The sequence below is a fragment of the Misgurnus anguillicaudatus genome, chromosome 9, assembly GCF_027580225.2.
Source record: "Misgurnus anguillicaudatus chromosome 9, ASM2758022v2, whole genome shotgun sequence".
Lineage (NCBI taxonomy): Eukaryota > Metazoa > Chordata > Actinopteri > Cypriniformes > Cobitidae > Misgurnus > Misgurnus anguillicaudatus.
The window spans coordinates 13,789,904-13,803,372 of record NC_073345.2 but is presented as its reverse complement, the minus strand read 5'-3'; the positions used below and the strand labels follow the sequence as shown (position 1 = coordinate 13,803,372).

At 37.7% G+C, this 13,469-nt stretch overlaps 1 protein-coding gene across 1 annotated transcript in view; it reads right to left on the bottom strand.

Annotated features, from left to right (window-relative positions):
* gabrb4 (gamma-aminobutyric acid type A receptor subunit beta4) overlaps positions 1–13,469 on the bottom strand; it is a 76,570-nt gene that overhangs the window by 33,375 nt on the left and 29,726 nt on the right. The window contains exon 3 of the mRNA XM_055180039.2: positions 4,530–4,597. Within this exon, the coding sequence (XP_055036014.1) occupies positions 4,530–4,597 (68 nt within the window). The remainder of the gene's footprint in view (positions 1–4,529; positions 4,598–13,469) is intronic.

The following is a 13,469-nucleotide window of genomic DNA, read 5'->3' as shown; positions in this document are numbered from 1 at the left end:
AAAAGAACTTCAGCATCTTGAAAACGTCCCAGTGCAAAGAATCTTCAGCAAAAACTTCATGATGAATAAATCAAAGAAGCACATTTGTTCTTGTAGAATAACGAAGGGAAAAGAGTGAAAGAAAGAACTTCATACTTGAGTGAATACTTCCAACAAATTAAAATAAAATCTTCTGCCTGAAACAGGATGTTAAACCTCCAGTGGCCCCAAATGGAGGCATTGCAGAGAAAAACAGAGCATCAGATCTCACATCCATCTGCATTCTCTCATCCCTAATACCCCTCTCTTTCTCTCTCCGTTTCTCTCTCTGTCTTATTTAATGAAATCTAGCTGCATATCAATTCTCAATTATAACGCTCTGATGCAGGAGTCCATTACATTGGACAGATGTTTAAAAGGCATCACTTGAAGGCATCATATATTCAACCAGTAGCCAGTGTTGTAGCGTACAGTAGTCACGTTTATGGTTGCTTATCTTGTGCATGCAATTCTTTCTAAACAGTGTGTTTTACTATTTATTCTGGTGCAATTCTTTGCCCTTAAACAGTTATATTTAGGTGAATTATTCCCTTGTATTTAACTTGGAATTTCAAAGCGCAAAGTATTTAGGTCCATCCTCAGTGCTTCCCAAACATTGATTTATTTGTGGTGGCCCACCACAGAATCAACACTGGCCCCCACAAATAGAATTTTCTTGATTCCCATTTACATTTTTATTTCACTATTTAAAACAGCTTAATTCGGCTTAAAATGTAATTTGATATATAATACAGATCAAATACAGATACAGATCAAAGAGTAGAAGTGAAACATATTTCAGGTGCCAACACTAGCTCAAACGCAAACACGACATGACGTTAAATATATGCTAATTAGCGGGTGACGTCATCACCACCACAGTCTCTCAAAATCCTGTGGGAAACACTGCATCCTCCTTTTTACAGTATATCTGGGAGACAAAATCAGATTTGTTTTCAAAATAATCATCTAACCAGGAACCAAAAGAAGAGTTATGAGTGTTATCTACACAAATATGTCTACACATTTCCTGTCAATTAGAAATGAAGTATTTGCGATGCTGTCTCTTTAATACCTGGGAGTGATTTCATGCAAAGTTTAATCTAGAAAAAAGCACAGCTCCCTGTCATCGGATTTTAATTGAATTTCACTTGAAGCTTGATAATGCTGCTACCAGAGCAAATGAACACACCTGCGGCTTAATGCGTGTGAGCGAGACCAAATTCAACCTACAGCTGTACTCAGCTGTACAAGACTAACTGTTTAAATTAGTTAGTTAATAACACAACATTAATACTCTTCTTAATATTGTTTTTAAAGACAAAAAAAACAGGGATATTTATGCAAATGACTGGTCGTTATCTACTTTATTGTGACTGTATGATTTAGTCTGTACATATTTTTATGTGGAAGTCACACCACTCGGCAGCCATATTTTCTACACCTCTGAGCAGTAATTTCAGTCATGCAAGCCTAAAGTCCTATCTACTTGAATGGGGAAAGACAGATATATCTGTAATCATTTGCTAAAATCACAATTAAACAACATATTTCCAACCAACAATTAAACCTTACATCAAATGTTCCACAACTTCTGTTTATTAAGCTCATTTTGCAGTAAAAACACCTATTTATGAAGTTGCTTCAGCTATTCCACATGCGCACAGGTTGACAGGAGCATCATGAAACTCTGTACAGAGCCCCCCCCCCCACTGAATTATCAGTCTTTATCGATTATCGATGGTCTGGGTAGTGGCTAAACTGAACTTTGGAACAAATACCTTGTCGAAAATAACAAATACACATTATATAGTACAAATTTTTTAAAGTAGCGTTAGCTCAGTGTAGTTTTTGATACACTTTAGCTATGATTTGAGCTTAGGTAATCTACTTGTTATTTATTTTGCTAGAAATAAACCACTCTGTACGTTCACACCGCCGCTAGTGAGAGCATAAAAAACGCTCTGGCTACCGTGCCAATGATGCTATAGACGCTCTGGGATCCTCTCAAGTGGAGAACTTTTATGGGTTTTCGTCTTCTACTTGGTTGCCGCCGAACGTTTCCACCTTCTGATTGGTTGCTGCCAAACCGCATCATAGCTTAGTACCTTGAAGTTGAGCTGATTTCAACTCTCGACGCTCACACCGTCCACTGCTCGCGGTGTGAATGCACAGTAAAACGACTCTGTTGTTATTGATTTTTTGCAGAGTTTACCTGAAGTTAGGTTTGTTTTACGAAAGCCGTTAGTTTATGTTGTTACTGCTGAAACTGTCTATAGGAGTACTCAATCTTGTTTTATACCACGGGGTTGTTGAATGCTTTATTCTGATTGGTTGAGAAATGTTTCACGGGTATGCCTTATTTTTTTCAATAAATGCATACCTGACCTGTCAAAAGTCTTAAAGCAACACTATGTAGTTTCCATGTAAAAATGACTTACAGCTCCCCCATGTGGTTGAAAAGCGCAACAGTGCCTGGTATCAGACACTATTCTGGAGGCAGGGGGTGGGGCGGGGCTGTGTGCTCTACCCTCCACCGCCACTTTCAGAGTGTGCTTGTAGCAGCTAGGAGGCTGCTCAGGTTGCAGCAACAGTACAATTTGTCCAGCTAAAAATTGTTCTATCACTGAAATCATTTTAGAGACATTATTTAAAGGTACAAAACTACATAGAGTTGCTTTAAAATAACCACCTGAGCAATGTTTGTGGTAACCTTGGTATAAGAGAAATAATTGATTCCGGTCCTTTGAATTATTCGGTGTAACCACCTTGGGTGTGCATTATTTTTTTCAACGGACCGTCGTCAATTATTCCTTACATATCCAATATCTTTGGTAGGGTGAGTAAAGAATAGCTATGAAGATATAATAAAAAGTAAGCAACATTTTAGAGATGGTATAAATTCACTATTATCTTTCTCCACTGATGGTCATCAAATTTAGTCGCTGGTGAGGGGCTTGGTGCTGTAACTATACTTCTAATCACTCAATCATTGTTTTTTCTGGATTTAAAAAAAATGCTCCATAGAGTGACTTTACAGAACACGGTGATCAGCTATAAATAACCCAATAGGCAAATTTGCCAATATGTATATCTGGGGTTGCATAAGAGATGCATAACATTGGTGCAACTGCCTATTGAGATGGATTAAAATGCTAACACATATTACAAATTATTACAATTTTTGTGTCTTGCCTAAAATGGACGGAAAAGAAAATGTGACATTAAATGTGATGTATGTTAACAGCATATGACTGTGTAAGAATGGTTATTTTAATAGCTTTTTAATGCAAACAACATAACAAAGTATGTAAACCCATTCATCTGGTACTACATGGATGTTAAGAAAAGTGTGTGGGTGGGGGGGGGTGGGGTATGAAAACCAATGCATTAAGGGTCCTTGGCATTAAAAGGCTGAATATCTTAGATTTACATCATTCATCATGATAACTTAGGAACTTTCCAGGCAAAACTTGAAGGGATCATATATTCAACCGGTAGCCAATTTTCAACCGCATTTTGATTACCTCATCAACCTATTTCTCTGAGGCAACACCGGACGGTGAAAAATGTCAGCGCTCTAAAATAAACGATTGCAAAACTTCATTTTCAAACTAGCTCTCAGAAGAGGCGTATAGATGTGTCAGGACTTTTTCCTGTGAAAGAAAGTGCAAGAGTTTCTTAAAAAATGAAAAGCTAATGTATTCTAAGCCCAGCGTCTTCTCTTCACACATCAGCTAAGCCCGGTTTATTTTAGTCAGGTGAAGACTGTTTCCTGTGATGACTGTGGACGGCCCCCTCTCAAATGATGATGATGGGGTCATGCAGTATCCCGGGAACCGCTGGGAACCGCAGTCCCCTGAAGCGCAGTAACTTCAGCCATCTAATTTCCGCGGAGGGTCTTAAGGTGGGATCGCCCTGTGACTTATTCTCCTGGTGTGTTGTACTCATAAATTTCCCAATAAAAGAACTGATCTCGGATCATATTTCCTGCTGTCAAATCATTATTACCCAACAGTAACCTGAAGGAACAACCGATCCAGGTGCTTTATGGATTCAGGCCGCAGTCGTTGAAGCAGAGGCGCTAATAAAACCAAAGTCCCTGACGCTGCAGGTAGAAATGATGAATGCAGAAGTCTGTATGGGGCCTCCATGGTAAGTATGTGGGGAGTTGTCAGCAAAAATGCAGACGACCGCTCTTTAAGTAAACTGCTTTTTAAGGGCCCCGGGGCGACGTTTAACTTGAGGTGATGGTCCAAAGCCAGAAAGGTCTACCGGCACTACATAATTGGTCATGACTGCACTAATACGTAATCATGCGTGCTGATCGTTTTCATATTGAGCACCATAAAGATTCAGTTGAATAGGCCTTTAAACATATGATCCCAAAAAACTGGAGCTAAATGTGGTCGATCGTATCTATATACTGATAATCTACTCATATTAGGTCTTATATTGTACAGTAAAATGACAACAGTCGTAACAATGATATTTGTCAAATCTGTACTTACCATGTTGACTTCTGAAATGGAGTCAATGCTGGCTATATTTATGCTCATTCCCACGATGACTGGAGGACCTGCGGCAAAAAGATAAAGAAACAGAGAAAAAACAAAATAAGTTGAATTACAAATGACACACACAAAAATCTGCAATAAACACATTTTATTCAAAACCTAAAAAATACATAAAGTGAGAGACAGTAAAAATTGGACACAGTGATTCCAAATGATCTTTTAAAAAACTCAATATTAAAGCAAGCTGTAAATGCAAACAAATACATGAAGAGTTTTGTCAGAACTTTTGTATGCAACTGATGTCACAACACAATCTCATAGCAATTCATACACTGTAAAAAAATGCAGCATTTTTGTTAAATCAACATAATTTTTAAAGAGAACATATTATGAAAATCTAAAATTTTCTCTGTTTAATTGTCATAATTTGGTCCCCAGTGCTTCTATCAACCTAGAAAATGTGAAAAAGAACAAACCAGTAATTCTCTGCAAGCATGTGAAAAAATAGGTAATTGAAAGTTGGCTCCCCTTGTGATGTCATAAGAGGATAATACCCCCCCTTAATCTGACTATCCAACCACAGCACTGCCATTTAGTGCAGCTCATTTGCTCATTACCTACAAAGTGGCAATTTTACCATGCTATAATACATTATCTGTGGGGTATTTTGATTTAAACTTCACATACGTACTCTGGGGACACCAAAGATTTATTTGACATCTAAAAAAAGTCTTGTGAAATGTCCCCTTTAAGTTAAAGTGCCCATCTTATGACTGCTTTTCCACAAGTCAAATAGGTGTATGAGTTCCATAAAACATGTTTCAAAAGTTGTTTGCTCGAAATAGCTTGTAGGAAAAGATTGTTACCCATCTCCAGTAGCCTCTGTTTCAGTGCATTTCAGATTGTGCCGTTTTGAGGTGGTTATTATTACATATTTATGAGCTGCTGCTCCTTTGATCACGCCCCACTACTAACGTCATGTGCCCGTGCACGTGCTCAGTGGTATCGTGAGCAGTACAGACCATACTGTGTTATTTGTATATATTATTATTAACGGTTTATGTTGCCAACAGACAAATCAAGCAAAAAAGTATCACTAATAAGTACACTCCAAGAGAAGAAACTCATGACACATAATTATTCCAGAGTAAATTGTGATGTAGCAGTTTCAACAATACACTCGTTTTCCCTGGACAATGCTAACATATTCCCGTTATAAAACATTTTCAAACGCATTATTTTCGCAAATGACAGAAATTTAGACCCGGCGGGGGGATGTATACTGCTTGTGGGCCGCGTGCTAATTGCTAGAAGCTAGCGGGAGGTCCGGACCGTATCTTGGGAAAGTGATAGAGACTCGGGGGTACGTTAGCCTCGTCAGAAAAGCCGGGTCGATAAGGCCCGGTCTCGGTTAGTTTGGAAAAACACTTAGTTTGGCAAAGCACTATTACTTAGTTCATGTAGAATTGTAAAATAAAGCCGTAAAAAAAATTTTTAACTTTTGAAACCACGCTGCAACCATCTAGCCTGCAAAAAATATCTATATAGCCTACTGTCTACAAACAATATTATTCACACTACTATACATTTAAAAGGTATAATTTACGGGATTAGCATCAATGTATGGTCTCCGTTTTGAGATACAGATGCTTTAGCATCGTAAATGTAACGTTAGTATTTTGTGACAGAAGATGACAACATACAAAATATAACGTGACCTCTTACCTTTTGTGTTGATATATAACGATCGTGAATCGAATCAAGTCTGTTTCAGATAAAATAAAATACAATGATCATTTTTGTCCACAAATGCGTATAGTCCGTGAAATATAGGTACATAGTCTTACATCAGATTTCGCATGAACGTCTTATCGCCTACAATCTGAGGACTATTTGCGTCGTAACACACTGTATATAAGATTACTCTTTAAGTTTCAATAAACACGCTTTAAAACTTGTTTTTAAAATTAGGCGGGAGTATAATCCATAATATCCAAATAGCGCTGTTATTTCCGTGAGACATGATAACAGCATAGAGGTATCAGCAAAGTGACTGCTCTGTGCTCTCTAGCTCCCTGGTGGGTGTAGACCTGCGAATGGGGTGGTGGGTGGGAAAATTCAAACGGAATGTGACGAAACGGCTAGTTACGTCACAACGGCGCTGAGTTTGAACTCGCGCAATCTGAGACTCAAGGCAGAGGACATTCAGAAACCTGTATCTCACTCAAAACAGCATGAATGGATTTTTTTCCAAGTTTGTATGCGTGTGGGGGCATCAGAGACACAAAATAACACCCCAAAACCCAGAAAAAGTGAGTTTTTCATAATATGGGCACTTTAAAGTAACATAAAAAAATAAGTTAAACCATTTCAACGTGTTTTTATAAGTTATGTCAACTTATCACAAGTCAAAACTTCAAATAGTAGGTTGAATTGACTTTATGAATTGATTTTTAAATTAAATTGAAGTTGTTTTAACCTCATGCCGCATTTTTACAGTGTTATTTTTTCTAATAATCATATGTTTTTATATGGTTTACTTTGTACAAATTGGCCAACTTTTTAAATACCTAATTCCTGTGAGATCGAGGTGGATGTCAATACGGGTACAGGTATGTGTGTTTTAGTCAATGTGTGAAGTCAGTTCCTTTCTAGCAACACATGTGTCCTAGAAAAGTAACCAAGAGTATAGCTCATCACACAAACATGTCTATGAACTATGTCTATGTTCTACTAACAATCAAAACAAGATTTTGTCTTTTAAAACCAAATAAACCTGGTAAACGAAGTATGTTTGTGCTTTCTGTCAAAGCAGTGCAATTTCTTTTTGGTGCCACTAATACTAAATAAATTACACTACATAAAATAAAAAAGTTATATGAAAACCTGCTATAGTCACAAAGGGTAAATAACTCTTATTCTAATATTAATAGAGCTTTATTAATATGAATATTCTGGCTAAAAACACAAAAGCCATGAAAGTGAACCAATACCCAAACAGCATTTAACCCATCCCAATGAGTAGCCTAGTAGTGAACATCACTGCAGCACACGGGGAGCAATGGGGAACAGGTGTCTCTCCCAGTCGCACCTCAGTCCCAACCTGCCGGCCTTGAGACTAAAACTGTCAACTCTTGGGTTAAAAGCCTGACTTTTAAACATTAGGCCACTACATCCCATAAAGTGCATCATTAAGTGAGGCCAGTAACCTCATTCATTTCAGATCACAGTTAGAAAGTATTTATATGTAAATTCTGACAATTTCATCTCTTCATCCGAGCTGTTTCTGTGTATATCTAGAGACAGAAAGTACCAGTGAATGTTAAAACTGTCTGGCAATGCAATGCCATCCTATTTTTGGCCCGGGAGTGTTTGGTGTGACATCTGGAGGGCTGAAGACTAAATAAAGACAACATCAGTGTGATGGTACTCAATCCGGGTCCAACTCCAAACTGGTAACATCTTGGTTATTGTTCATTTAAAAATATATATTTGTCATTTGTTAGTTGAAGAGTTAAGACGTTTCATGTGCTTTATTGCAAATTCCTGAAAACTCTGTAAACATGATGAAATATGATTTTACACCAAACTAAAAAAAAAAACAGTGAGGAAATTTTTATATTAGATATTTGTACCGCAAAACAAGACAACAATTCTGAAGAAACAGAATATCCACATAATTTTAGTATATCCACACTGACATTTTCTTTGTTTATCATCCATCTTCTCTGCCGTCCTAAAATATCTCTGAGATGCCATCCAGAAACACTAGTAAAAAAAATCTGAAATTACATCCTGCATTTTGAAATATTTACTAACTGAGCACTTGACTGAGAGTGCAGGCCTCCATCTCTCTGTATCTACTCCATCTTCTTTGTGCATTGCTACTTTTCACCCCCTTCCTTTCACAGCTGACATGTTTGCACGGCATCCCGTCTCAGTCTTAAATGCCCGCAGAGCGAGAGAGAGAGAGAGAGAGAGAGAGAGAGAGAGAGAGAGAGAGAGAGAGAGAGGGGGCAGTATTTGTGGAGTTACAGAAAAGTGGAGCCATTTTCCTGTGTGCTTTGTGATGGTAACCAGCTAGTTTTTCCCATGAGATGTCAAAGTAAATCCATTGGCCGGCTCAGCAAAGCCTGAGATCTTCCACACGTACCTGGCGTTACATATTTTTGACCCGGGCCTCTATAAAACTGAGGCAGATGCAAATAAACTCACTTCACGTCGTCAATGTCAACCACAGACTTAACTTATTCTTCCAAGGTTTTGGAAAAAGACGGAAACCCCTGTTTTGGATAAAATGGTTAGGATTGAGAATGGTTAAGAAATTGGATCATCTTGATAAGATTCGGATTCCACTTTTTTATTATCTTGATAACAAATGTTAATTAATCATAGCCTACGGCATTGGCTGACCATTAAATCCTAAGTGTAGTTCGAGGGTTAGCCTACAGTGTGCACTGCCTTTTCTTTTGTAACCGCACATGCACTTTTAATGTGCGTGCAGTAATTGGTTTATCCACAAGGTGGCAACCCTGCCCTGGGGGCATCAATTCACAAGGTAGTCAATGAAAAGCTGCAGAAACAAAATGGACCAGAATGCATTCAAGGTACATCAGAGGGCATATACTGTATGTATGAGAGATTGTGTCATTCATAGACATTATATACGTAGACACCTCGTAGACTGAGCTGCCTATTGGAGCTGATGTATCGCGCGGCCGCCATCTTGGATGGCTCTCCAGTGCACTCCCTTGCATTCATTTCTAATGAGGAATAATCATAACTCAACCTAATTTTTACCGGATTTTCACACGGTTTGAGTTGTTATAAGCGGCAGAGATTTAGTTATGATACAGGACGCAGTCACACATTGAAAAATACTGCTTTCATCCTAAAATACTTTGTTTTATGCTCTTTAAGTATGGCATATTGACAGAGGCAGACACTACTTAAGTGTTTTACTTTCTACATAAAAGTAAATTTTCAAATATCTGTATTTTATCAGTGTTTATTTTGGAAAACTTATATTCCAAAGCATATTATCATAATTTTTACTCCACTACATTTCATAATTTCAAGTTTTTATTTAATATTTAAGTACATTAAACATGTACTTTTTTAACTTTTACTTAAGTAAAAAGTACTTTAGTACACAATGTTTATGTAATTTTTACGTAATTAGGTATTTTATGTAATTAGGTATTTAATTAATTTTAATATGAATGAATTAATTGGCTGTGAGAATTTTCATTCCTAAATGGCGGCCGCGCTACTGAAGCGCCATCTAGTGGCTGTTGCCAAAAACGAATCAGAGTTTCCCCTCTTGTTCTTCTACTCTTTGCTACAGAGCTTTGACGACTCTGTCACAACAAAACCCTCCCGTTTTATAGCAACTTCCCATTGCCTCCTCATGCCTGTATCACTGGGAAACCTTCAAATGTGAAGAAAAAACAGCGAGAGATCATGAGAGAGAGTACAAGTTGACATAATATTATAAATAATAACGTAAAATAACCAAAATGATTGTTCAATCTTACTAGTGAAATGTAATCCCATGTGATCTGGAATCAATACAGCGCCGGTTATTGCAACCGTAAGCTGCACAAAATACGGGCATATTGCTTTCTTTCCGTTAACTCCGATTGACTCTGGTGCTAGCGTACAGTGAAGAGACCCATCCAATATGGCGCCGATGCTTGATGCGTTCCAGCACGTCATGAGGTGTCTACGTATATAATGTCTATGGTGTCATTTATACAACTGTACCATGAAAGAGTAAAAGATGATTACACGAGTTTTAACTAAACTGCTCCTTACTGACCTTTGTAGGCCAGGAGCCGTGTTGCATGCATTCGACGAGTATGCTTCGCGAGGCTACGTGTTCGACTATGTGCAGGGCATTCATAGGGGGCAAAATTCCAATGACGCCCCTAACTGTATACATACACTGTATACATGTAAAAATGAATCTGTATGTCATTCCCCCGTTTAGTTTCATTTAAGGACTAAGTTGTGTGATCTAGGTTGTGTGCATTCCATAATTATCATATTAATAGACGCAAGAGCTTTGTTGAAACAAACATGTGACCTGATGTTATTTTAAACATCACTCCCCTGACCTCAGACACTTACTTTAAGAGCGTTCTTCCAGCATAAGCAAATAACTCACTGAGAATTGATGGAGTGTACTGTATAAAAGTTTGTGTGTGCGTGCGTGTGTGTGTGTGTGTGCGTGTCAGGCTCAGCTCCAGTGAAAGATCTCCCGGTCTTTGATTATCTGCCAGTCCCTCCTCAGGTTTCTGCTTGGTTTTGATACGTGAGCGTGCAGGACATCGAGGTCTATTGATGTTTTGACAGTAGATGCTGCCAATTTGTTGAGGTTTTAATTTAAGACCAAACAAAGGGAAGAAACATTAGGCTTAATCTGGGTTTCAGCTGTCTAGAGCCATGTCTTTGATACAGCTTGTTCAATATTACCACACAAAGGCTACAGAGCTTTGGAGCTGAACCTAATAAATTCATTAGCAGTTTATACTATTGCCGAATCCCAAACCACCACATTTAACATTAGATATTCGCAAATCAATGAAAGTTCATGGGGTTATTTGTAATAATTATGGGCCCTCTCTCCTGTGCCTGTTCTGAATTTCTTTCTCATTTATTTAAAGTCATTTTAGAGAATTGTTTCTAAATACATTTTAAATGTTAGAAATGTGTTGCTGAAAAACATTACAAAGACTGAACCGATTTGTGAAGTTACACCTTTAAACCATTTTTACCATTTCAGGATTATTTGGGTGGGGCTAAAACAGTGGCTCGATGACGCACTAGAGAAACTGATCATAGTCCCGCCCCTTAACACAGTGGTTCTCAAACTTTTTCAGCGTGCGACCCTCTTTGTGTGTGGTGCATTCCTTTGCGCCCCCCCCCCAGTGAAAATTTATGTCAAAAAACAGTTCTAAAAACTTCACATTTTAATTAAACAAAACATTAAATTATACAAAGTAGTGCTGCCTTATTTTTTTGGTTTAATTTCACAGAATTCATGATAAATTAATGTATTTTATAAAATGTCATAAAACTGGGGCCCCCTGGCACCATCTTGCGGCCCCCCTGGGGGCCCCGGACCCCAGTTTGAGAACCACTGCCTTAACACAATCACGAGAATCCATTCAGGTTGTATTTGTGTTTGAAATTTGAGAGAGACTGCAGCTACGAGTGGGCGTGGTTTCATCGCAGACTAATTTTATGGAAAGTCGTGTTATAGTCATGCAAAATTTGATTAAATTATTTGTGTCTGTGGCACGAAATTCAGCTTTGTGCCTTGAGCACGAATGTCTTTTTCGTGTCACTCGCACAAATTTCTATAAATAGTTTTTGTGTTCGTTGCCCGACTTTCTTTTTCGTTTTATTTTATGTATTGTTTTCTCATACTTTTTCCCTATTTTCTTACCATTGTCGTTTGGGGTTGGGGCTAGAATCACTTTCTGTTACGTTTTTAGACATCCTAACCCAAACACCAACTATAACCCGAACTCCAGGCGAGAATAGTTTTAAAAGCGGACGAAAAACGTACAAACCAATACATAAAAAATACATCCTAACACAAACCCCAAATCAAACCCCAACTACAAGCGACAATCAATGATTTAAAAATAGGGGAAAAACTAAGAAAACAATACATAAACTGACGTCGTGCCACGGACACGAAAAACTATTATAGAAATTTGTGCAGGTGACACGAAAAAGACATTCGTGCTGAAGGCACGATAAAAGCTGAATTTCGTGCCATGGACACAAAAAAAATAAATACAAATTTTTGCGACAAACACGGCTTTACGTGAGATCATGTTGTTTTAAGTGCCAACAGCATTTTTTTTTACTTTTTTATAATAAAAAAATGAAATAGCAGAGAATTTGAAAATTTTGTAAAAATGTCACTTACAAAAACAAAACATTGGTTATTAACAGATTTTTTTAAAGGTGCAGCGTGTAAAATTTAAGAAGCATTTAGTGGCGAGATTGCATATTTCAACCAATGGCTCAGTCCACTGCTCACCCCTCGCTTTTGAAACGCATAGAGAAGCTATGGTAGCCGCCACCGGAAAACATGTCATTGAAGGAGACAACCTTGTAAAAAAAGTTTGTCCAATAAGGGCTTCTGTAGAAACATGGTGGCACAGAATGGCGACTACCATGTAAGGGGACCATCGGTGTATGTAGATAAAAATGTCTCATTCTAAGGTAATAAAAACATTACGATTCATTATAAAAGGTCTTTATACACCCCTGATAATATAGTTTTGTATATTATTTTGCATTTCTGTCAAGAGTTCCTTTTAAAAATTACACACTGCACCTTTAAGTCAACTAAAGCAGAAATATCAACTACCTGATCTCACAAATTTCCGTGAAATAGTCACGCATTATTTTGCTCAGTTTTGCGTGACATTGTCACGTATTTCCACCATATTACGTGCCCCTGACACGACTTTCTTTTCCGTGACAGTTTCACGTATTGGTTACTCAACTGTTTTTCCTATTTTTAAACAATTGTCGCTTCGGTTTGGGGTTAGATTTGCTGTTTGCGTTACGATGTCACTTAATGTATTGGTTTTAGGGATGCACCAATAGGATTTTTTTGGGCCGATACCAATTCCGATTTAAACAGACAACTTCTGGCCGATGCCGATATCGATATTAAACACTTGTATACAATACTATACAGTTGGTCTATTAGCTAATTTATTTCTGCATCAAATTATTTTTACTGAACATGGATTGGATCTAATTAACATTCAACTGACCAACATAATAAGAGAGGCACAAATTAAGCTAAAACAAATGTAATAAGACAGCATGACAACCTTCAAAGGTGTTTTTTGCTATTCAGTATTTAATTTATTAACATCATTAACTCATTTTTTACATATA